General features: G+C 38.5%; 1 protein-coding gene and 1 long non-coding RNA gene across 4 annotated transcripts in view; one reads left to right on the top strand and one right to left on the bottom strand.

The window, feature by feature from the left end:
• The window catches only part of LOC115217845 (glyceraldehyde-3-phosphate dehydrogenase), a 32,989-nt gene extending 10,354 nt beyond the window's left edge, over positions 1–22,635 (top strand). For 2 of the 3 annotated variants that reach the window (XM_029787541.2, XM_029787540.2), the window contains exons 2-11: positions 8,589–8,629; positions 10,323–10,419; positions 12,534–12,640; positions 13,103–13,193; positions 14,586–14,701; positions 17,126–17,264; positions 19,594–19,688; positions 19,928–20,006; positions 20,980–21,161; positions 22,411–22,635. In XM_029787541.2, the coding sequence (XP_029643401.1) occupies positions 8,601–8,629; positions 10,323–10,419; positions 12,534–12,640; positions 13,103–13,193; positions 14,586–14,701; positions 17,126–17,264; positions 19,594–19,688; positions 19,928–20,006; positions 20,980–21,161; positions 22,411–22,483 (1,008 nt within the window). In that variant the 5' untranslated portion in view covers positions 8,589–8,600 and the 3' untranslated portion in view covers positions 22,484–22,635. Of the gene's footprint in view, positions 1–2,904; positions 2,944–8,588; positions 8,630–10,322; positions 10,420–12,533; positions 12,641–13,102; positions 13,194–14,585; positions 14,702–17,125; positions 17,265–19,593; positions 19,689–19,927; positions 20,007–20,979; positions 21,162–22,410 lie in introns of all 3 variants that reach the window. The other variant, XM_029787539.2, reaches the window with a different exon arrangement.
• Positions 15,128–16,377, bottom strand: LOC118765646. Its single transcript, XR_005001511.1, has 3 exons — positions 16,266–16,377; positions 15,601–15,702; positions 15,128–15,206 (listed from the first exon to the last, which is right to left on the bottom strand). It is a non-coding gene; the product is annotated as an uncharacterized LOC118765646 (long non-coding RNA).
• Positions 22,636–26,221: the final 3,586 nt, after the last annotated feature.

Raw genomic sequence — 26,221 nt, 5'->3', positions numbered from 1 at the left:
GAGGCTATTAGAAAAGACACTTGTCTGACCTGAGGTGCTGCATAGTAGAACTGAACCCAGAATTTATCATCATCGTTTAACGTCCGTTTTCCAGGCTAGCATGGGTTGGACGGTTCAACCGGGGTCTGGGAAGCCAGAAGGCTGCACCAGTCTGATCTGGCAGTGTTTCTACAGCTGGATGCCCTTCCTGACGCCAACCACTCCGTGAGTGTAGTGGGTGCATTTAAGGTCTTGTAGAGAAGAAAATTGCTCTTTACATATGATCATCATCACTTTGTCTATTGATTGGGACCAGTTGTTTCAACTGGGACAACTGACAGATACTCTTTTCCTTGTTTCAGTCATTTGACTGTGGCCATGCTGGAGCACCGCCTTTTAGTTGAGCAAATCGACCCCGGGACTTATTCTTTGTAAGCCCGGTACTTATTCTATCGGTCTCTTTTGCCGAACCGCTAAGTGATGGGGACGTAAACACACCAGCATCGGTTGTCAAGCAATGCTAGGGGGACAGACACACAAACACATACACACACATATATATATATAAATATATACGACAGGCTTCTTTCAGTTTCCGTCTACCAAATCCACTCACAAGGCATTGGTCGGCCCGGGGCTCTAGCAGAAGACGCTTGCCCAAGATGCCACGCAGTGGGACTGAACCCGGAACCATGTGGTTGGTAAGCAAGCTACTTACCACACAGCCACTCAAACCTTGTTTTCAAGTCAGAATAGAAAATAAAATGAAACTTGTTTTCTGTATGTTTTTAAGATGGTTATTAGTTTCAGTGATTCACGTAGACATTAAGCTAACGTTCTTACATCATCCAGTTGTAAATTATAATAAATTAATATTATGTAGTACGTATGGAGTGTACTGAGGAAATCAAGATTTTAGTGCTGAACCAAATAACACCATGATGTCATTGCTATCCAAAGTTACCTCCCTTCCCTCAGTTTCCCAATTTGATGGCTGCTAAATGTATTATGGCTGAGTTGTCAGCATATTGTATCATGGCTTAAAAGACGCACGAGCATATTAGATACAACTATTATTTCAGCAGTGCATTTTTAGGTGGGGAGTAGGGAAAGAGTTTAATGCATCAAAGCCTATAAGGATAGGCTTCTCAATTTCTGGCCTCTTACCTAAATGAGAAATCACAATTTGTATCAAGTGCAATTTAATGCGTTGATTAATGTAGGGGGTCACCTACTTTTATCATTCATCACTTTATCTAGTTTCAGCTCACGAGCTGTGGCCATGCTGGGGCACCGCCATTCATAAACATTTTCAGAATATGTATTAAAATGCTAGTAATTAAACACACATTTTAACAGGGAATTTAGTAACTGAACGAGTACTCAATACTAGGTATAAAGTACATTAGCTCTTGTTGCCAGTCTTAGATCTCCTTAAGTAGAGTTGGTCTACTGACATTCTTTGTCAGCTGGATCTCTGGCTGTAAGCCAGGATATAGGTACATATATAGATATAGCTGTTTGGTTTTGACAAGTCATTGCAACTACCTACTCAGTGTGAATGTTGAGTGTGGGGACTGACAACTGCACACTAATTACAGGTGTGGTTCATCTGGTGGTCTGTCATACAGTGTCTTCCCAGTTTCACTTGCAAGGCTTTTTGTTGAATTTGGAACGTGGCAGAAAAAAAAACTCTTGCAGCCTGGATTGATCTCAGAATCGTGTACACAAAAAAATTAAAAAAAAATTGTGTTCCATATGTACTGTATCTTTTCTCTCTACTTGTGTCATGGGATTGCAGCCATGCTGATGCACCCACCTGGAATGGTCTAGTGCAATAAATCAACCCCAGTACATTTTTAATGTCTGGTACTTATTCTATCAGATTCTTGTGAATTACTAAGTGATAAGGACATAAGCAAAACAATACCGATTGTGAAGTGATGGTGACACACACACATACACACAAGCTTCTTTCAGTTTCTGTCTTCCAAATCTACTCAAGTTTTTGGTTGGCTCAGGGCTATAGTAGAAGACACTAGCTCAAGGTGCCATGCAGTGGCACTGTAACTTTGGTTGAGTAACACAGCCATACCTGCTCCTTTATATACTTATACACCAATACAATAGATCGGATTTTCTCCTAAACATGAAAATTTAATTTCTTATGTTGCTAACAGATGTTTTCCTTCTCCAACTAAGTAGTAGATTTCAGTTGAGGATTCTTTGCATGTCATATCCACTACCACCCAAATTTGTGTGTGTATTTTCTGGAATATAAATCGGATGTCTTTGAAAATATTTTAATGTTAAAAGGTGTGGTTGAAGGAACCCATGTATTACATTTACATTGTCCATTCTGATGTGATTTGAAATCAGAACCAGTTCCTTTTTAAACTTTAATAATTTTCCATTGCTTTGAATGAGAGCAGATTAGCTGCTGATAAAGATATATGCTGCTGAAGAACTTTATCCAAATAGGCTGGATGGTCAATAACTAAAATTTAGTATTAGTTAGATATAATTTATAGACCTGTATCATCATTGTTTAACATCCATTTGAGATAGTAAACTCCAACAGATCCACTAATATAGCTAAAGCTGTCTCAGTTGTCAAGTGTCAACATTATCAATTATGTAGAAAACCTGGTATGACTTCTGATTAACTACAATAAGGTTTTGCAATTTTGACTTTGTTTTAAAGTAACTTGTTGAGTTACATAAGATAGGCCTTGGCTAAAAATACGTGAGGTTATTGCTCTCTTTTGTTTTAAACTGTTGTTTGTAAGGTCCGGTACCATTTACACTAAAATACAGGCAGTTAAGTGTGTTTTAAGTGTATTTTTTTAATGTATGGAATGTCTCATAGTTTGATACTTATCACACTTGCACTGTTCATGTTGAGTGACCTTATTTTTTGCTAAGGTATCTGGACAAAAACCAGCCAGTGAAATTGTACCTGTGGTAGGTATCTGCAATGAATTGCCGAGTTTCTAGATGAAATAAAAACTGCATGCTGGTTTGAAATGTCTGAGTTAAATGTAGCAACAAGCTTTTATAATACATAACACCTGTAGTTGTGGGAAGCACTTCTATGGTGTACTTGGGATCTTGTGGCTGACAAGCTTTAAATTGTAGCTTATTTGATTTTCTGGTCTGCTAATTTTAAAATTAAATCTTAATTTAGGTAGATTTCCCTTTCATAAATAATATTCAAGGATGGAGCAAAATCCCTGTATTCTGTCTAGTCTGTGAATTGGCTCTTTCATAATGCTATCACTTTCTTCACTGTTGCACTTGTCTTAATTTTCTGTGTTTCCTTTCTAAGGGAGGGACTGTTATTGTCAGTATGGAGGTACTTTTCCAGTATGTTTCCTTAAACTGAATTAAAAGTTATGGAATCTTTTTAGCAATTTTTTTTACTCCATTCCACCCTCATAAACCAAACTCCAAATTGTTTATAGTTTTGTGATGTCCTTGTTATGTCTACCTCATTTTAAAAATTTCTATTTATCAAGCTTGAATCAGTCTGTTAAACTGATCAGACTTCTGATGCTGACTTTGCATTTAGTATAAACCACTAATATATATATATATATAATATATATATATATATATATAATATATATATATAAATAAATTCTAGAAGGTAGCTGTTCTCAGAATGGGTAGAATGTTAGACAAAATGCCATGCTATTTGGTTCTCATATCTGAGTTCGATTCCTATCCTGTTCGACTATTGATGATGTCAGTGTCCTGACAAGGCTAGTAATTAAAACAAATAAGAGAAAATGAGTTGAAGAATGGAGAAAGCAGCAATGGACTACTCATAAGTTAATGCCACTACCCTTGGGAATCATAGAAACATTTTTTAGCACTTTTGGTTCTATATGATATGTGTAATTTTTTCATGTAACATTATGATGTTTTATTACTGCTATATTTTAATGTTTCTCTATTGGCCATTCTAACGTAATTGTTACCCTTCTTTGCCATGAAGAGAGACAACCCACTCAATATAACAACTATCTCTCTCTCTCATCGTCTTAATGACTGTACCATGTTGTTTCTGGAAGGTAGAAAAAAAATCCTTAACTGGATTGCATCTGAACAGGAAACATTAAAATGTTGAACACTGTAAAATTAAAATGATCAAATTTCTATGTATATAAGCCCCTCTCCCTCCACCTACCATAAGCATTCTAACATGTAGACCAGTGATACACTTGGAAGGGCTTAAACACAAACAAAAGTGAACAGTCTTAATTGATGAAACCTTTATGGCCAAAGTTTAAGACTATTGTACATCTGAGAGCTAGAGAAGCTATTTGGTGCACTTGCAATGTCTTTCTGTATCTTGTTTTCAGAATGTTCTAGATATAGTGTTACCATTTCAAGAATATCCTCTCCTTATTGGAATATATATATATATATATGCTGATATTGGGGGTTGTTATATGCCTTGACCCGAGCATAGAACAGGGCTCACCTCTTTGAGCTGGGAAATGAATGGGATACCTGGTGTGTCTTGTGGCTACTCCCCTCCTAAAAAATGGGGAATAGGCCTGGGAATATAAATGTGTGTGTGTGTGTATATATATATAGATAGACAAAATTAGGCATGTAAGATTAGGATATAGGATGAATTTTTATTCCTCATTCTTTTGCACATATACAGCAGTTTCTTAAAAATTCATTGCAATTATACTTAGGCTTATCTAAGTTTAATAATTTCCGAAATACATTTGCATAAATTTATTTTAGGTTGAATTCATGTTGAACCATCTGGGATAATTTTGGGGAGCAACAATTCTTGGTGAATCATTTCCTGAAGATTGGTCAAATCGAGCTTCATGAATATTTACCAAAATAATTAAAAATAGAATTTTACTCTTATAAGTTTTTTTCCCCGAGAACACATCCCTATATTTTTTTTTTCCTCCTAAACACTTTCCTCTTCAAAATCAGGATAACTTTGTCCTGTTTGAGAAATGAGCCACAGGAGATGGGACAGCTGATGCAGCAAGTGCTGCTGGTCATTCTCTGTGGTGATGGCCTTTGCAATCTTGTTCATGAGGTGCGACTGAATACCCCATTACTCCCTTACCCCATCTTCTGCTACTTAATCCCCCACTTTTTCCGTATTTCCTTACCGAGGTAAATTTTTTTTTTTTTTTTTTTAATCTTTTCTCAGTAATTTGATCTATACTTTTAAAGTTTTTTCTTTCAGTAAAAAAAATGTTAAAGACATATATACTGAAAAAAAAAAAAATTTACTTGATTACTTTAAAATTATTCTCATGTTTATTGTTACTTGAGAGCTTGTTCTGTTCGGTGCCAACAAGAAACTTCAGAAACAGCAACAATATTCTGTATCTCTCTCTTAAAAACTGTATTCATCTGCAGTATTTCAACCACAAACATGCAAAATTGTGGCCTGCACTTTCACTTAAATTCAGATATGACCTTTACGTATAAGATATAATTGTAAGCTAGACTTATAACTAAATTTTACCTTTTCCATGCAAGCATTATTAAAACTGTTTAATATTTGGGCACTAATAATTGTTTTATTTTAAATCTTGAATGTTTTTTTTCCTGTTGCATGTGTAATTTATTGACACCATATCTCTTAGTATACTCTTTTACTTGTTTCAGTCATTTTGACTGTGGCCATGCTGGAGCGCCGCCTTTAGTTGAGCAAATCTTTGTAAGCCTAGTACTTATTCCATCGGTCGCTTTTGCCGAAAGGCTAAGTTACGGGGACATAAACATACCAGCATCGGTTGTCAAGTGATGTTGCGGGGACAAACGCACACACACACACACACACACACACACACACACACACACACACACACACACACACACACACACACACACACACACACACACACACACACACACACACACACACACATATATACATATATACAACGGGCTTTCAATTTCCTTCTACCAAATCCACTCACAAGGCTTTGGTCGGCCTGAGGCTATAGTAGAAGACACTTGCCCAAGGTGCCATGCAGTGGGACTGAACCCAGAACCATGTGGTTGGTAAGCAAGCTACGCTTTGTTAATGTTAGATTTTTCTAAAGTCTGAGAGTTGCTAAGCTGGTATATTGATGTATAAAAATCACGTTAAAAAATCTGTAAACATGTTATTGGATTTTTAAACATCAGTGGCTCCTGTATTATAAAATCTAAAACACATTGCTTTTTAATTTGTATTCATTTTCTAACTCGACATTTTCCTGTTTTTAATGTTCACTATATTAAATTTAATAGCTGTGTGTGTACAGAAAAGTGAAGTGAAAACTATGGGCAGTTGATACACTTGAGAAAGTACAGTCATTGAAATTATTTCTTAAATGAAAGCTTACAAGGCCAAACCTATATGAATCACTTAATGTTTAACCTTTTTCCTGCATTGTTAAATTTTAGAAGTGATTCAGTCAAAGTGTTATAAGACTTTGACCAGCTCAATCCTAGATGAGGATTTTGCTAATTACGAAAACCAGTCTTTTCTTCCAATCTTGCTGGAATGTATTGTTCCCTTGAGTTCAATAACACTGCTGAAATAGGAATTCAGCATTTATCTGAAATTTAAAATTGCAAAAAAAAAAAAAAAAAAAAAAAAAAAAAAAAAAAGCACTATAGTTGGCTTTGTTCATAGTTTCAAAAATTGATTAGACGTATGATGGTGTTTGTGGGAATCGGTAAATAATATAAACAGGGAGATTCTTACATTTAGTTGGATAATTTTGTATTTTAAAAATGAAATTGCATTGACACCATTGATAAAAAAAATTATGAAATTATTGTATACAGTGCTCAGGTGCACCACAACTTGTCAAAAAGTGCACATAGTATATGCAGTAATGTACAAATGTCTGGACGGCGATATGCTGATAAGCTTCAGGTTTTAGTTTTTTTTGTTTTTATTTTCAATTTGAAACTATTTCACTTCACTTTATTTATACTAATGCTTATGACGAAAGGCATGAATACCACAATCTTTCATTCCATTTTCAGAAACTTATTTTAACTTTAAATGTTTGGAGCTGTTGGTTTCCTGATCTAAAATTTGTAACAAGACTTATGTTTTGGTTGTTTGCTTCTTTTGAGCTTCCTGAATTGAAATTTCATTAAAAAGTGTTTGTGTGAAGTTGGAGTTTATTAGTTGTGCATGTTCTGTTAAAAAGAAAAATCCATCTCAACTCTGTTGCTATCAAATAAAATTGCGTTTCATTATTGAAGTTATTACATGTTTGTTCAGGTGTTTTTGTGGCTTGTATTTTCTTGAAAATGTATGTAAAGTTTTTTTTTTTATTTAAATTTTAGAAAATCTGCCAAGAAACCTGAGAATACCATCAAAACATAGTTGGGGCCTTGAAGGGTGTTTAGCTAAAATATAAGCTCTGGGGTCAATTTGTTCAAAGTTTGGCACTTTTCTATTGGGTTTCTTTTCCTAAACTTCTAAGTTATGAGGATATAAACAAACCAACACAAGTTGTCAAGCTGTGGGTGGGGGAAAATGCATGCATGTGCGCACGGATTCTTTCAGCCTCCCCTCTACCAGATCCTCAGGGTTATAGTAGAGGACTCTTTTCGTATATGCCGGGTAGTGGAACTTGAAACTACATGGCTGAGAAGTTAACTTTTTTACAACATGGCCATACTTGTAACTATGGTCAAAATTTTTGACCCTTAATCACTCTGCTTTTACAGCTACTTGTTGGATTGATTCTGGCGATAGATATTGATTTTCGGGCTGTCGATGCCACTTGTAAATTACGCACTCAGGAAAGTTTGACCAAGAAAAAATATCAAATGACAGCATTATCTAAATTTATTTTACCACTGCATTGATTAGATTTTAACCTGATTTGACTTTTGATGATCAATCGAAATCAATCAACATCAATGGAAATTGTAGCTGTGATACCAGTGCCTGGGGCACGTAAGAGAACCATCCGAATGGGGCCGTTGCCAGCGCCACCCCGACTGGCCTCCGTGCCGGTTGCACATAAACAGCACCATCTGACTGTGGCCGTTTGCCAGCCTCGTCTGGCACCTGTGTCGGTGGCACATAAAAAGCACCCACTACACTCATGGAGTGGTTGGCATTAGGAAGGGCATCCAACCGTAGAAACATTGCCAGATCAGACTGGGCCTGGTGCAGCCTTCTGACTTCCCAGACCCCAGTTGAACCGTCCAACCCATGCTAGCCTGGAAAGTGGACGCTAAACGTTGATGATGATGATTTTACCACTGCATTGATTAGATTTTAACTCTGATTTGATTTTTGGTGATCAATAGTTAAAAAAAAAAAAGTTAAATATATTTACTTTGACTCCCTTTACTTTCCAGAAAGAATTCCCTTTTTTGCATATGCATGCACGCACACATATGCATGTGTGCATGCATATGCACACATACGTGTGTATGTACGGGCATGTGTGCTCATGTACACAAGTCTATTTTGAGTGGATACAAATAAAAGCTTTTTACAAAGACAATGTTAATCTTTTGTTTCACATGTACTAATTTTGAAACACTAATGATATATTTAAAAATATTAATTTATATTTTCTTGTTTCTTCCAGTCTGTAAACAAGATGGGTCAACATAACATTGGTATTAATGGGTAAGTTTTTGAATAATTCTCTTATGGTTGAATAAAGGTTAACGGTCGAGGTTTACCCCACCCCATCTGCAATGAATAGTCAATTTAGCTTTTGTCAAGGGAGAGAATTCTGAAATTAAAATTAAATATTGGTGTCATGCAGTGAAGAATTGGTCCAATCTCACTGCAAAGCCCTCCTCAGCAAAGCAAAATTCAGATTCTTAACCTAAATCTTAGATGTTCGCTAGTAAAGCAATCTAAAAGCAGTCTCCACTCACTGGATACCTCCAGTCTATTTATAAATTGTAATTATTTTCTTCCCCGTTTTTTTTTTTTTTCTTTTCCTACCCAGCTAATCATTTGTCCTTCAGTCAGGATAGCAATTTTTAAACAATTGCTCTCTACATTTTTAATCCCATGTAATTGGGTTTTTTTTTTATGCAGAAGGTGTAAGTGGGGAAATTTTCACGTCAGTTGTTTTAGTTTGTACAGAATGAAATTTGTGGAAGACTATATCAATTTCTCTTAAAACCTTTTAACTTTTCTTTCTTTATTTGTAAGTTGGTTTCATAATGGCTTTTTCCCCCCCTCTATCCTGGATATTGGCTACTTTTGTTTGTATTTAAAATATGAATTTTAAACTCAAGATCGTGTCTAGGTGTAATCTTGAGCAAAATACTTCTTCATGTTGTTGTAGAAATGAGTTGTGATGCCACTGGTGCCAAGTTGTACTGGCCTTTGCTTTTCCCTTGGATAACATCAGTGGAGAGGGGAGTCTGGTATGCATGGGCGACTGCTGGTCATCCACAACCAACTTTACTTGGACTTGTGCCTCAGAGGTGAACTTTCTAGGTGCAATCCCATGGCCATTCCTGACTGAAGGAGGTCTTTACCCTAACACATTTGAGTAGGTTCAGACAGAAAGTATGTTGGTGGCTGTAGTATGTGCTCTAGGACTTTTACGAGGTGTGTTCAGCAGACTTGGTTCATTGGTGCATGGCATTCTAGGACAATAGTGTCTTACCATGTCTTGTCAGCTGGAAGCAGCTGGAACTGTGAGCCTAAATAAAGCTGTTAGGCTTTCTCTATACTTTCAGCTAACATGCCAATTGATAAAAAAAAAAAAAAAAAAATCATTTTGCACTGTGTACAGTGAGATCTGGAACGACTATTTGCATATTTATTCCTAACTTGTCTAGGCAAGGTACTTTTTATGACGTACACTAGAGCAGCCATCGTATTTTGTGTCCAAACTTGCTTAAACAGGTTAAGGATAAAGGTGAATAATCACTCCAATTCTCACTGTACGTGATGCAAATGGTTTTTCATGGGTTGACAGATATAGGTACCGATCAGTAGACAATTTTTATTGAAAGCATAAAGCCAGTGACCTTCATTTAGGCTCTGTTATGTCTGCTGGGAAGTTAACCCTGTGATGGACTGTCCTCCCATTTGGGATGAGGTAGTGAGGGCAATGTTGTAATCTCGGTCATAGAAACCAAGTTAAGGTCTGCCCTTACAAGTCTAAGGGTTTATTAATGGCCAAGATTCCCTCAAAGCACTTGAAGATGCCAGGTACTAATGGAAATAACTTAAGTGGGTCAGTGGCTTGAGTGTACTTAAATTATTGGTTAGTGGTTTGGGATTATGTGCTGAATTTTATACAGGTCTATATTTATTTTGATTCCTTTTTTAATTTCTTTTTTTCTTCCAGCTTTGGCCGTATTGGGCGTCTTGTATTAAGATGTGCCCTCCTGAAAGGGGTTAAAGTTGTAGCCATCAACGATCCTTTCATTGACTTGGATTACATGGTAAGTACTAACTGATCACGTTTACCACTGGGTAATTAGTTAATGATTCTTGATACAATAGATAGCCCTAGTGTTTTTCGTAAATGGGCCATTGTTTTATCTTGTTGTTTTGGTCATTGGAACGTGGCCATACTGGGGCACTGCCTTGAAAGATTTACTTGAACAAATTGATCCCAGTACTTTTTAAGTCTTGTCATTTTTGTCAGACTAAATTATGGGGACATAAACAAACCAGCACTAGTTGTCAAGCATTGGTATAACACGTGCATGTGCTCTCACATGTGCTCATGCATGCACACGTGCTCATTGCATGCACATGCATGCACATGCTACTAAATTCATTCGAGGCATTGTCCAGCCTGGGGTTACAAGTAGATGCTTGTTGAAGGTGCTGTGCAGTGGAACTGAACCCGAAACCATGCGCTTGTAAAGCGAGCTTCTATACCACACATCCATCCCTGCTCCACAAAAGTACATCGCATCAACTGAGAAACAAACCTGGGCTGCCTGCATGGCAAGTGAGCATTCTTCTCCGCACCGCACCGCACACACACACGCACCGCGCACACACACATGCACACACGCACGCACGCACCACACACGCACAGCAACGCACACACACACACACACACGCACCGCACTGCACACGCACCGCACACACACACGCACACACACCACACACCACACACCACCACCACACGCACACCACCACCACACGCACACACACCACACACACTACACCACACACACACTACACCACACACACTGCGCACACCACACGCGCACACCACACACACATACACCACACACACACACACTACACCACACACACACTACACCACACACACACTACACCACACACACACTACACCACACACACACTACACCACACACACACTACACCACACACACTACACCACACACACACACTACACCACACACACACTACACCACACACACACTACACCACACACACTACACCACACACACTACACCACACACACTACACCACACACACTACACCACACACACTGCGCACACCACACGCGCACACCACACGCGCACACCACACGCGCACACCACACACCACACACACCACCACACACACACACAACACCACCACCACCACACACACACCACCACCACCACCACACACACCACCACCACCACCACACACGCACCACCACCACACACGCACACACACCACCACCACACACGCACACACACCACACACCACACACCACACAGCATGAGTACAGTTTATCTCTACTTTTTCACAAGGCACTGGTCTGCATGGCATTATAGTTGAAAACTCTTAAAGAATAGACAATGAACCATTGCCCGACATGAACTTGCTATCTAATCAAAAGACCTTTTGATTCTGTTCTTTTATCCTCAACAACAGTATCGCCCGGCGTTGCTCGGGTTTGTAAGGGAAATAACTATAAAGCATTTTTAGAGAGTTATAGCCAAAAATAGCAAAATGATGGTAAATTTTTTTTGAGAGTTAAAAAGGTCGAGTTGCGTCCCCTAGACAGTCTGTCGTTTGTGTTTCTGATTCTCGACCCCATGTCGAATTTATCGATTTTTATCAGAACTGGGGGAACTTTTCAAAATTTTCGCTGCGTTAGTTTTGAATTATGACATTGGGCTATGTGTGTGTCAAGTTTCATCAGAATCGGTTGAAAGTCAGGGTGAGGGTACAACCTAACAGACACGCAGACAGACAAACTGCCGTTTATATAGAGAGAGATGATAATTCTGTTTTATGCATGTAACCTGAAATTATTGAGGAAGGCATTGAGTCAAATAAATTGACCCGAGTGCTCAACTAGTACTTACTCTATAACCCTTGAATGGACGAAAGGTGAAGTCGACCTTGGTGGAGTTTGAATTTGGAGTATAAAGCTGGAAGAAACCTAATAATGACAATGTAACGTTTATTCTTTGTTTTAGCAAACTGCCTCTAGATCAAAGCATATTTTAATTTTTCGGAATTGCAACTGAATTGAAATCTCAAACTAATCAGATATTGTATTAAATATTCTTAATAGATGGTATTTTGCTTTTTTTTTAAAATTTCACCATGTATGCTTTCTGCTTACCAATTTCAGGTCTATATGTTCAAGTATGACAGCACCCATGGAAAATACCATGGGGACGTCAAAGCTGAAAATGGCAAACTTGTTATCGATGGCAATGTTATTACCGTCTTCAATGAGTAAGCTTTCTATATTTTCTAATTCCATATTTTATTGTCAGAATGCTCTTACTTTCTTGGTAAAATGACTGAAATATATGGATTTGAATTGAATTATTCCTCTGCCCTGAAGCATTTCCCAAGTTTGACAGGAGACAAGTATATGGGTGGGGTATATAAGTTAAGGCTAGTAAACTTCAACCTTTGCCAATATAGTGCACTATTTTAATTTTGAAATTTGAATTTAGAACAGTCTTGGGTGGGGGAGTTTGAAATCACCTTTCTATACTTCAGCTAAGATATGAGTGGGGTATGAGTTAAGGCAAATAAACTTTAATCTTTGCTAATATTGTGCACTATTTTAATTTTCAAATTTGTATTTGAGTTTAGCTGGGTGGGGGAATTTGAAATTACCCTTCTACACTTCAGCTAATATCACTTGATTATTTTGAAATTGTTTTGACTGTGAATTTCATTTTCCAGGAGAGACCCTGCCAATATCCAATGGGGCAGTGCTGGTGCTGAATACATTGTTGAGTCCACTGGTGTGTTCACATCAACTGAGAAAGCATCAGTAAGTAAACAACTTGGACGATTTAAAATTTTAATTTTCTCATCACTGTTTTCCTTCCACTTCTTTGTCTTATACTTTTACTAGATCAAAATTTGTGGATAGGTTTTATCTTGCATATCATTTAATCAATAAAATATAACTTAGGGAAGTGAAAATAAGTTTGTGATAATTCTTTTTGTGTTCAAAACATTACAATTTTTACTGTCTTACTGTTAGTAACTTCCATCCTACTCCCATCATTCTATGGGCTGCCCAACTGATCCTCAGCACTTGTCCTTAGCTCGTCATTTAGGACACCCTTGGTTGATTTGTGTTAGCCACCCTTAGGATCTGATTCACTCTCCTGTTATGTCCAGATCAGAGTTTTTAGAAGTTTCAGCACAATGCTTTTGCTGAGGTACAGTCTTTTCTTGTGCTCTTGGGGCTAATATTTGTATAGTCTTGCTCTGATTTTCTGGTTGCACTCTTCTGTTTTGTCAACATTAGAGCTTGGGCACTTGTCAGCTTGGGCATTGTATGGTAAACTCTTCTGGTGGCTATGGTAGTAAATATTAATGGCAGAATGATGGTACATATTAAGAACACTCATCAAGCATCAGACTAAATCCCTTACAATGTTTATTCATTTTCTAATCCTGACATGCCTAATTTTAGCATACTGTACAGCCATACCTGTGCTTGTTAAGAAGTTTGCTTACCAACTGCATAGTCTTGGGTTTAGTCCCAAGTTGTGGCACCTTAAGCTAGTGTCTTTTATAGCCACAGGTTGACCAGTGTTGAGTGGATTTGGTAGATGAAAACTAAAAACACATTGTATGCATGCTACTGTCTCATAGTAGATGTAAATGAGTATCACCATCATACAAGTGGTGTTCTTTGTTTTTCATCTCCCATGAAAACTTGCCTGGTCATGGGAATATCACTTTCTTTGGAAGCTGGTCAGGGTTGGTGACAAGAAGGGCATCCAGCTGTAAAAAAAAAAAATTACATCCCAACAAAATCTGTCCAATCTATGTAAACATGGAAAAGTGGATGTTAATGATGATGAAAGCTAGGATTAATTAAAAAGTTGATATATGCTGGAGTTTTTCTCCACATATTTGTAAGTTTTGTCTGTTTGAAAAATTATTACTATATGGGGGTTTGTTTTATTGAAGATTCAACCATCTTTGTAAGATTGTAAAATAAGCACAACTAACGTATTCTTTATACTTGGAATAAATTGATTTGCATAAAGAAAAACGAAATACATTTTTAATCTCATTTTACTTACAATTTAAAATCTGAACTTTCCTCTTTTGAAATGTATAAATGATACAATTTCTCATTCACTTTGTTCTATAATTTTCTTTTCCACTTTGAAACTTAAGTATAACTATTTTCTTTTTCCAGGCTCATTTCAAGGGAGGTGCCAAGAAAGTCGTGATCTCTGCACCATCTCCTGATGCCCCTATGTTTGTTGTTGGTGTTAACCATGAAAAATATACCGCTGACTTAAAAGTAGTCAGGTAGGTTATCTATTGTACTCACAGATGTACCTACATGCTCTGCTACTCAAATCATGGATTAACCCTTTAGCACTCGGATTACTCTACCAAATATAATACTTATTTATTCTCATCATCACCATTGTCATGTTTGCATGTTAGCTTGGGTTGGATGGTTTGACAGAACCTGGCAGGCTGAATAGCTATCCAGGTCCTGTGTCCATTTTGGCATGGTTTCTATGGTTGGATACCCTTTTAAATTGTGCATTGGTTCAATTCCAAAATTCAGTGTGATTATTTTCAGAATGACATTGTAGGGTAGGTGCGAGAGGCCAGATCTGGCTGGTTTTGAATGCTAAAGGGTTAAAGCAAAATATTTTTTTCTGATTACCATTCATAAATATAATAGCTTTTTTTATTTTTTTTTAATATATGAGCTTAGAAAGCCCAAATTAGCTTGCTGCATTTGTTGAAAGTTAATGTCGCAGTTGGTATTTGTGTATTCAGATTTTGAAAGCTATTTTGACTTCATCATCATCATCGTGTAACGTCCGTTCTCCATGCTAGCATGGGCTGGACGGTTCGACCGGGGATTTGGGAAGCTAGAAAGCTACACCAGCCTCCAGTCGGATCTGGCAGTGTTTCTACAGCTGGATGCCCTTCCTAATGCTAACCACTCCGTGAGTGTAGTGGGTGCCTTTTACGTGCCAGGCGAGGCTGGCAACGGCCACGATCGGATTGGTGCTTTTTACGTGCCACCAGCACGGAAGCCAGTCAAGGCGGTGCTGGCATCGGCCACGTTCGGATGGTGCTTTTTACGTGCCACCAGCACAGGGATCACAACTACAGTTTCCATTGATTTTTGATGTTGGTGTAGATCTCCTCAAGCACAGGGTCGAAACAGTGTTTCTTTACTTGACTTATTGAGCTGATTTCAATATTTCTGGAAGTTTGTTTCATATATTAAAAGCTGATTACAGAAAGTTCCTAGCTCATGGGTAAATCTTGGCATTGAGTTTGTACTCTGGAATCAGTTCTTGTTTTGAAGGGTTGTAACTTATGTGTATTGAGTATTGTGATAGAAACTTCTCTCTTATGATCTCATCTGTCGGTGAATCTTTTGATAGCTTCTGTTCTGTCAACTGCAATGATGCTGAAAGAGTTTTTACAGTGAGTTTATCAAGTGTCTTTCTTTAGATTAAATACTAGTGCAATGGATAAAGATCCCCCTTCATTCATGAATAGAAAGTTCCCCTCTGAGACACAAATCCGGGCAAAGTTGTTTATGGAAGACCAATCGCATACTAGCCTCCCCTCTCCATGCCACTGATGTTATCCAAGGGAGAGGCAAAGGTCAATATAGCTTGGCACCAGTGACATCTTAACTCATTTCTAAAGACGAGTGAACTGGAGCACTGTGAAATAGTGTCTTGCCCAAGAACACATGGCCTAGTCCGAGAATTGAACTCACTACCTCGTGGTTGTGAACTTGATGTTCTAACCACTGAGCCATTCTAGTGTGTTAGATTGACTTAGTGGATTCTCTCTGTATTCCTTCAACAATATTTTTTGTTGTAGCTCTCACCTTTGGCAGGATATACTATTTTGATGTTAAGTCGTCAAACAGAAGATCCTTACTTTAATGACGGTAGGAGCAAATATCTAATTTTAACCTAAACATGGACATCTCAAATTAGGCACGTAAAAAGCACCATCCGATCGTGGCCGTTGCCAGCCTCGCTTGGCCTCTGTGCTGGTGGCACGTAAAAAGCACCATCTGATCATGGCCGTTTGCCAGCTTCGTCTGGCACCTGTGCCGGTGGCACGTAAAAAGCACCCACTACACTCATGGAGTGGTTGGCGTTAGGAAGGGCATCCAGCCGTAGAAACACTGCCAGATCAGACTGGGCCTGGTGCAGCCTTCTGGCTTCCCAGACCCCAGTTGAACCGTCCAACCCATGCCAGCATGGAAAGCGGACGCTAAACGATGATGATGATGATGATGAATGAAGAAATTTGGTCCAGTAAAAATTTACCAATTTCTAGTATTTTGCAGACCTGTTAGAATGTCTCAGTTTCAGCACATTTATTGATTATTTTAACCAGAACACGTATCAATGTCTATTCATCCACAATTTTTAGGATTAATAATTAACTTTGTTGATTAAGATTTAAGCAATTTTTATTATGGTTATGCAGTTTAGGTGCTATATAACTTTGCTTTCCAACTATCTTGGAATCGATTCTACTTACATGTAAGTTATCATTAAAACCCAGTTTCTTTTTCTTGAATCAGTAACAGTATAGCATTGGTGACTAAGTGAAACCTATTGGCTTTGTTTACTGTTAGCTCAGTGAGCTGGGGTTTTTTTTTTTTTTTTTTTTTTTTTTTTTAAATATTAGAAATTATTATTTATTCCTTTCTTGTCAATTATTTCTTTGCAGCAATGCTTCATGTACAACCAATTGTCTTGCTCCTCTTGCTAAAGTGATGAACGACAAATTTGGTATTGTTGAAGGTCTCATGACAACCATCCATGCCTTTACTGCGACACAGAAGGTTGTTGATGGACCCAGCTCTAAGGTAAGTGCATCATTTTTAATATACCTATTTCTTTATTACCCACAAGGGGCTAAACATAGAGGGGACAAATGTAGGTATTAAGTTGATTACATCGACCCCAGTGCGTAGCTGGTGCTTAATTTATCGATCCCGAAAGGATGAAAGGCAAAGTCGACCTCGGTGGAATTTGAACTCACAACGTTACGGCACCCGAAATACCGCTAAGCATTTCGCCCGACGTGCTAACGATTCTGCCAGCTCGCCGCCTTTAATTTTTAATATACCATTTATCATTGTTTGGTTAGGTCTGCCGTATGGTTGGAACATTTATTTGAAATTTATTGTATTAGCAATGAATTTCATTGTGACCCAAGTTGGGATGTTGATTCATGCATCATCAACATTTAATGTCTGCTTTCCATGCTGGCATGGGTTGAATGGCTTGACGGGAACTAGTAATGCCAGGGGCTGCACCAGATTCATGGCTTGGTTTCTATGGCTGGATGCCAAATGCAAATACAGTGCTTGTAACAAATGACATAACACGTGCAATAAATTAACACTGCATAAAGGTGCATGGCTCAGTGGTTAGAGCAGTGAGCTCACAATCATGAGGTAGTGAGTTTGATTCCCAGACCAGGCTTTGTGTTGTGTTGAGTAAGACCCTTTATTTCATGTTGCTCCAGTTCACTCCTAGGAATGAGTTGCAATATCACTGGTGCCAAACTGTATTGGCTTTTGCCTTCCCCTTAGATAACATTAGTATGGAGAGGAAAGGCTGGTAAGCTTAGGCAAATGCTGGTCTTCCATAAAAACTTAGCCCAGAGTTGTGCCTCGGAGGGTAACTTTCTAGGTGCAATCGCATGATTATTTCACGACTGAGCGGGGTTCTTTATCCTTTTTTTTCTTTAATGCATAAAGTAAACCATTAGAGAAACGCCAACAAAATATAACGACTGCCATTCAGCATAAACACATCCTACACTCCAATGGCAAGATGTAGTTTAGATGTGGAGCAACTCTAAGACTTATCTGGATCTGTCTTGTAGATATGTAGCAAAGTGGAAGCACTCCGTCGGTTACGACGACGAGGGTTTCGGTTGATCCGATCAACGGAACAGCCTGCTCGTGAAATTAACGTGTAAGTGGCTGAGCACTCCACAGACACGTGTACCCTTAACGTAGTTCTCGGGGATATTCAGCGTGACACAGAGAGTGACAAGGCCGGCCCCTTGAAATACAGGTACAACAGAAACAGGAAGTAAGAGTGAGAGAAAGTCGTGGTGAAAGAGTACAGCAGGGATCACCACCATCCCCTGCCGGAGCCTCGTGGAGCTTTTAGGTGTTTTCGCTCAATAAACACTCACAACGCCCGGTCTGGGAATCGAAACCGTGATCCTACGACCGCGAGTCCGCTGCCCTAACCACTGGGCCATTGCGCCTCCAAATGTAGCAAAGTAAGCAGCTTATGGTTTGGGTGCTTGATGTTTGGGAATGATGTTGAGGACTCCCCATAGGCAGTGGCTCTTGTAGATTTTGTTGGGTTTCCTTATGTTGGGTTGCTTTAATTTACTGCTATGCAGTAAATTGAAATGCTATTTCAATGTATATTAGCACAAGTGGAAGAGGATCAGTGGGAATCATTGCTTAATGTCTAAAGATGGTATAGACTCCCTTGATTATTAGGAAGATTTACAAATGGTAGTGGGGAATAATATGGAAATGGTCTACAGTATTAGTTTCTTGGTGTCAACATCATAGAATTTTATGTGATCCTGGAATACAAGTTCTGGGGTTCTCTTCATGTTCAGTGCCATGTTTTTTTTTGCATTCTGTGTTTCTGGTCTTTGTGTCTTTAGGATGATTCCCTATTGTTAATGAAATGTGTTGAAAATTCAGTTTTAGGTTAGGTACAAATTATAAGGCTCTGTTGGGCTTCACAACAATAACAATGCAAATACGATAATTTAGCTCCGATTCCCTTAAATGGTTTCATTTATCTCATGTTACTGAAGTGTTTTTTTAACTTACATTTTACAATCTCTTTAATAAGTAATGTTTGACATTTAATATCTGAATTGTTAGAGCTGATATTACAGAACCAAGTTTGATTTTTTTTTACATGTTCAAGTTTTTTTTTTCTAACTCATTGCTGATTTCAAATCTCATCTGGGTGAATTTGCTTCTCATTATTATTCTAATTTTGATAAGCTGCCTGTAATGACTTAGCAGTTCTTTATTTTGATTTCATGTTGTCAAAAATTAGCAGTTTGTTTTTAAAAAAAAAAAAAAAAAAAAAAAAAGCAAGCATTGCTCATGTGAACTTCTATGAAATAATTTCTTGTTTCAGGATTGGCGCGGTGGCAGAACTGCTGGTACCAACATCATCCCTTCATCAACCGGTGCTGCTAAGGCTGTTGGTAAAGTCATCCCAGAGCTGAATGGGTGGGTGTATTGTTTTTTTTTCAAACTTTCTTTAAAAATGTTTCAATGGAGTTTTACTCATAACTAGCTAAGGATTGGTCATCTAAACTCTAGACATTCACATTCTAGAATGAACGTATTTATATTCAATTACTGGATTTAATGTCTCTAAATTTTGTAGGATGTCAAATTTTGGGTTTTGGGTTTTGCTTTGAATTTGTTTCAGAAAGAAAATAACCCTTTTTATTTGTCCTTTTCAGAAAACTGACTGGTATGGCTTTCAGGGTGCCAGTCCCTGATGTGTCTGTTGTTGATCTGACATGCAGGTTGGCCAAAGAGGTAGGTCATTTTATGATAGATGCAAGTACAATTGGTTATGTATGAAGGCAAAATTGAATCTACAATTAGTTTTTAACTAAAAGTTTTTATGAATAAACAGCAATTTCAGTAAATTGAAAATATCAATTTTTAATTGTTTTAACTTAAAATGTTATAAAAATCATAAATTTATTTCCAGCAATTTATATTTTGACTAATTAGAATAAAATTCATTTATAACAGTTATGTAGATATATTAAAAATGGATTACTAGCTGTTTGTCAGTTCTTTTTAAGTTAGAGAAACCATTGATACTTACATTGAAACATGATTTATTAGTGAGCTGAGCTTTGGTTCTCTGTTGCAAGTTGTGTGTGTTTGTTTCTGTCCTTTGTATCAAGTTCCTGAATTCTTAAGTCATTTGATACCTTACTATTTTCTTACAGAAAAAATTTTAAAATTTCATGCTTTAAAAAAAAACAAAAACACACACATTTGAGTGAAATAAATCTCTACTAAAGCTTGTGATAGTTTCAATTTCAATGAATGATATACTTACATCATAAGGCGGCGAGCTGGCAGAAATGTTAGCATCCGGGTGAAATGCTTTGTGGTATTTCGTCCGTCCTAGCGTTCTGAGTTCAAATTCCGCTGAGGTCAACTTTGCCTTTCATCCTTTTGGGGTCGATAAATAAAGTACCAGTTACGCACTGGGGTTGATGTAATCGACTTAATCCGTTTGTCTGTCCTTGTTTGTCCTCTCTGTGTTTAGCCCCTTGTGGGTAATAAAGAAATCGATATACTTACATCATTCATTTGTTATACACTTGAAAGAAATATGATTATCAAAACTTCAATTTATTGTAGAATTCTTTATTTTGATTTCATGTTGTCAAAATTCTGTGTGTCTCTCAGTACATAGCTTTTATATTATACTAAATTCTGAACTTTTTATTTAAAATCAAAAATAAAAACTTAAATTCTTATTTACCAGACCACCTATGATGAAATCAAGAAAGCTATTAAACATGCTTCAGAGAATGAGATGAAAGGTATCTTTGGCTACACTGAAGACGCTGTTGTCTCCACCGATTTCCTGTCTGATCAAAGGAGCAGCATTTTTGATGCATCTGCTGGTATTCAGCTCAGTCCAACATTTGTTAAACTTGTTACTTGGTAAGTCAACCTTGTCATTTATGTGCCGTTGCGTTCTGAGTTCAAATTCCGCCGAGGTCGACTTTGCCTTTCATCCTTTCGGGGGTCGATTAAATAAGTACCAGTTACGCACTGGGGTCGATATAATCGACTTAATCCGTTTGTCCTTGTTTGCACCCTCTGTGTGTAGCCCCCTGTAGGTAGTAAAGAAATAGGTACAAGTTGTTTTTAATGTCTATATTCTGCTCAGGGGCCACTTCTTAACAATGTTCTGCATAACACACTGTAAGCACAACAAAATTAACAATTGCTATTGAATGGATTCACGATAGGCCGTTTCTTAGCCATTATTCCATACATTTCTTTAAATCTCTTGGAGATATTAGCCTTAAGTGGGTTCTTGTTGCAGGTTTGTCTCAGTTTTACATTTGAGTATCATCATCATCATCATTTAGCGTCCGCTTTCCATGCTAGCATGGGTTGGACGGTTCAACTGGGGTCTGGGAAACCAGAAGGCTGAACCAGGCCCAGTCTGATCTGGCAATGTTTCTACGGCTAGATGCCCTTCCTAATGCCAACCACTCCATGAGGTTGGACGGTTCAACTGGTGTCTGGGAAACCAGAAGGCTGCACCAGGCCCAGTCTGATCTGGCAATGTTTCTATGGCTGGATGCCCTTCCTAACGCCAACCACTCCATGAGGTTGGACGGTTCAACTGGGGTCTGGGAAACCAGAAGGCTGCACCAGGCTCCAGTCTGATCTGGCAATGTTTCTACGGCTGGATGCCCTTCCTAATGCCAACCACTCTATGAGTGTAGTGGGTGCTTTTTACGTGCCAGACAAGGCTGTCAAACGGCCACGATCGGATGTATACTTCTAATTTCTCTGTCCTTATTAAATTTTTTTCATTGTTCACGTGTGAACATGAAGTTCATTTCGGCTTAATAAAAAGCTGAAGTTGATGCATTTCTAATGTTTCAAGGGCATATATTTGCAAATGTTAAGTCGAGTTTCTTAGCACTCTTGTTGTACTGACTGTAGTTATCTCCCTTGTACATTGAACGTAACTTTTATACTAGTCAAGGACAAAGCATTGCCTCCAGGGGTTTCTGAATGTTACACCTAAAACTTTGCATTTTTCGGGTAGTGCGGCCAGCCTGGTGAAGAGCTATGTGTCATGCGGCCCGCTGTATGGACGAATGCTATCTGAAGAGCAACTATTTCTGAACATCTTGCTGATAAAAAAAAAAATTTTTTTGTCTCTTTTCAGGTATGACAATGAGTTTGGTTACAGCTGTAGAGTGATTGATCTTCTTAACCATATGCAGAAAGTTGATGGTTAGTTGATGGTTCCCAGTAACTTCACTTTTTGCTCACATGTAGTCTTTCTTATGTCTTGTAAAGTGGTCCCATCTTCATTTTTAGAGGATTGCTTAAGCAGATAAAGGCAGTTGACGCCTGCTACAAATAAAATAAATAAAAAATGAAATACAAACGCCTTATTTCTTTTCATTGTCGTTGGCTTCACCATCATTCCATTTCCATCCAGTTAACAGTCGTATGAGAGTCGTATTATATAATAATATAATAATAATGAAATTATTGTATACAGTGCTCAGGTGCAGCACAACTTGTCAGAGTATATGCAGTAATGTACAAATGTCTGGGAAGTGAACAGTGTATGAGTCGGATACCTGCTTCCGTGTGTATGGAGGGGAGAAAATCAGGTGTAGTGTTGGCGAATCTCAGAAAGCATGGAAGTTTTGAAGGATGCAGTGCTCCGACAACTAACAACTGATGCCGGCAGTTTGTTCCATGCTTCAGCAACTCTCAGCGTGAAAAAATGTTTCCTGAGGTCATGGGAGCTGTGCTGTTTTCTGACTTTGTAAATATGTCCACGGAGGAGTCATTTCCCTAATTTCAAATAACTTTTAGTATTTATATACATATTTTTACATTGAGTTCAAATTATAATCAAACGATTTTTGTTTTACGTTTTCAAGTCTTTTTCACCTTTCTCTGAAGATGGTGGTATGTGGTTTTAAGGAATTCAATAGGCGCAGGAGTGGCTGTGTGGTAAGTAGCTTGTTTACCAACCACATGGTTCCAGGTTCAGTCCCACTGCATGGCACCTTGGGCAAGTGTCTTCTACTATAGCCTCGGGCTGACCAAAGCCTTGTGAGTGGATTTGGTAGACGGAAACTTGTGAAAGAGAGAGGGATACTGCTGTTTGCCAGACTAGAAGCAATGATGAATAGTTGAAGTTATGAAATACATATGGTCTTTATTTTAGCCATAAGAGTGGTGGATGAAAAATAAAAACCTAGTGTGAGCACTCCTTTGGCCAATTGATATTTATGGTTGCAAAGCACGGACTCTGATTATATTCTCTTCAAATTTGTTCAATGTTTGAAATGTCGGTGTATAGGAAAATGTTATGAGTCTCGTAAACATACAGGGGACAAACAGACAAAGGGATTAAGTCGATTACATCAACGCCAGTGCGAAACTGGTACTTAATTTATCGACCCCGAAAGGATGAAAGGCAAAGTTGACCTTGGCGGAATTTGAACCCAGAACGTAACGGCAGAGGAAATACGGCTACGCATTGCGCCCGAGGATCGTTGGACACCTGAATGGGTGTTACAACAGGTAGGTGAAAGATAACTCATGGACATTGTGTAAAAAACAAAAGCTCATTTATTAAGGCTATATTCAAAGAAGTTTAGAAAACATTGTCATGGAAGGAAGTGTAGATTAAAAAAAAAAAAAAAAGGCGCAGGAGTGGCTGTGTGGTAAGTAGCTTGTTTACCAACCATACGGTTCCGGGTTCAGTCCTACTGCGTGGCACCTTGAGCAAGTGTCTTCTACTATAGCTTCGGGCCGACCAAAGCCTTGTGAGTGTATTTGGTAGACGGAAACTGAAAGAAGCCTGTCGTATATATATATTTATATATATGTGTTCCCCCAACAACGCTTGACAACTGATGCTGGTATGTTTATGTCCCTGTTACTTAGCGGTTCGGCAAAAGAGACCGATAGAATAAGTACTGGGCTTACAAAGAATAAGTCCTGGTGTTGATTTGCTCGACTAAAAGGCAGTGCTCCAGCATGGCTGCAGTCAAATGACTGAAACAAGTAAAACAGTAAAGAGCAGGCAGAGAATGTAATGGATGGGTGATATCAAGAGCTTGTCGGACAATAGCAAGGCAGCTAGAGAACTTGTGTTTGGACTTTTGTGGTGTTGCCAATGCACTGCAGGTGTATGTGATACATGATGGGGCGATTTATTCAACTAACGCAGGAGTGGCTGTGTGGTAAGTAGCTTGCTAACCAACCACATGGTTCCAGGTTCAGTCCCACTGCGTGACATCTTGGGCAAGTGTCTTCTGCTATAGCCCCGGGCCGACCAATGCCTTGTGAGTGGATTTGGTAGACGGAAACTTAAAGAAGCCTGTCGTATATATATATATATATATATATGTATGTGTGTCTGTGTTTGTTTCCCTAGCATTGCTTGACAACCGATGCTGGTGTGTTTACGTCCCCATCACTTAGCGGTTCGGCAAAAGAGAATAGAATAAGTCCTGGGGTTGATTTGCTTGACTAAAGGCCGTGCTCCAGCATGGCTGCAGTCAAATGACTGAAACAAGTAAAAGAGTAAAAGTAACCTCTTTAGAGCAGTTTCACAGTATGGCTCCTATATGGCTCAGAAACCTGGACGTTATCAAAGAAGCTTGAGAGGCGGTTGGATGGAACTTACACTTGCCTCCTTATGAGAGCTCAAAACCTCTCGTGGAAGCGTCATCCAACCAAAGTACAAATATATGGGTAATTACCACCTGTGTCATCTCTTGTGAAAGGTAGGAGAGTCCAGTTTGCTGGACATTGTTGTAGAGCTGAAAACGAGGTAATTTCTACTCTTCTCCTCTGGAAGCCATCTGCTCGCGATACCAGAGGGCACACACTCTCGTACCCTGATGTAATCTCCAGGGATACAGGCATCCAGCAACAGGACCTCCGTGATGCTATGATGGACTGTGAAGTCTGGCGTGGCATAGTGAATTCCATTGTCTCAACCACGGTCGAACAATGATGATGATGATAGCTGCACTCTAATGACACAAATAAGATAGCATGACTGACAAAACACTGCTAGCTTTTATCATTTTAATGTTTTTTCTCAACTTGTATTGTTGGTTGAATGAATCTGCAGTACTGAAAATTTCCGTACTACTCTATATTGTGTCCACCTGTGTTAAGTCCTATATTTTGCAGTCTGACTTCATTTCCCTTGGACTTTCTTACTCATTTTATGTCAATTTTGGCAAATCTCGCAAGAATGGTAACAAGGACATCCCCAGGTGTTTAAGTGACACATGATGGACTTTGATAAAAAAAATTCTCTGTAATATAGGCGCAGGAGTGGCAGTGTGGTAAGTAGCTTGCTAACCAACCTCATGGTTCTGGGTTCAGTCCCACTGCGTGGCATCTTCGGCAAGTGTCTTCTACTATAGCCTCGGGCCGACCAATGCCTTGTGAGTGGATTTGGTAGACGGAAACTGAAAGAAGCCTGTCGTACATATATATATATATATATATATATATATATTATGTGTGTGTGTGTATGTTTGCGTGTCTGTGTTTGTCCCCCTAGCATTGCTTGACAACCGATGCTTGTGTGTTTATGTCCCTGTTACTTAGTGGCTCGGCAAAAGAGACCGATAGAATAAGTACTGGGCTTACAAAGAATAAGTCCCGGGGTCGATTTGCCTGACTAAAGGCGGTACTCCAGCATAGCCACAGTCAAATGACTGAAACAAGTAAAAGAGTAAAAGAGAGAGTAAATATCGTATTAAAATTACTGTATTTTCTGGCATAGAAGTGGAACATTTCATCCCCAAATCCCCTCCTCCCCATCTTGTAAGAAGGTAATTGACTTCACACTTTTTCACCTTCTTTGGAGGACCAAAAATTTCATGTGAATTGCTGCAGAATTTGGAAAGTTAATGATGTTGGAATATTTATACTTACATATTTTGGTTATATTCTACACAGACTTGTATGCAAGAAAATACAAC

This window comes from Octopus sinensis, linkage group LG12, assembly GCF_006345805.1.
Source record: "Octopus sinensis linkage group LG12, ASM634580v1, whole genome shotgun sequence".
NCBI classification, from domain to species: domain Eukaryota; kingdom Metazoa; phylum Mollusca; class Cephalopoda; order Octopoda; family Octopodidae; genus Octopus; species Octopus sinensis.
This window is presented reverse-complemented; position numbering and strand designations above follow the sequence as displayed.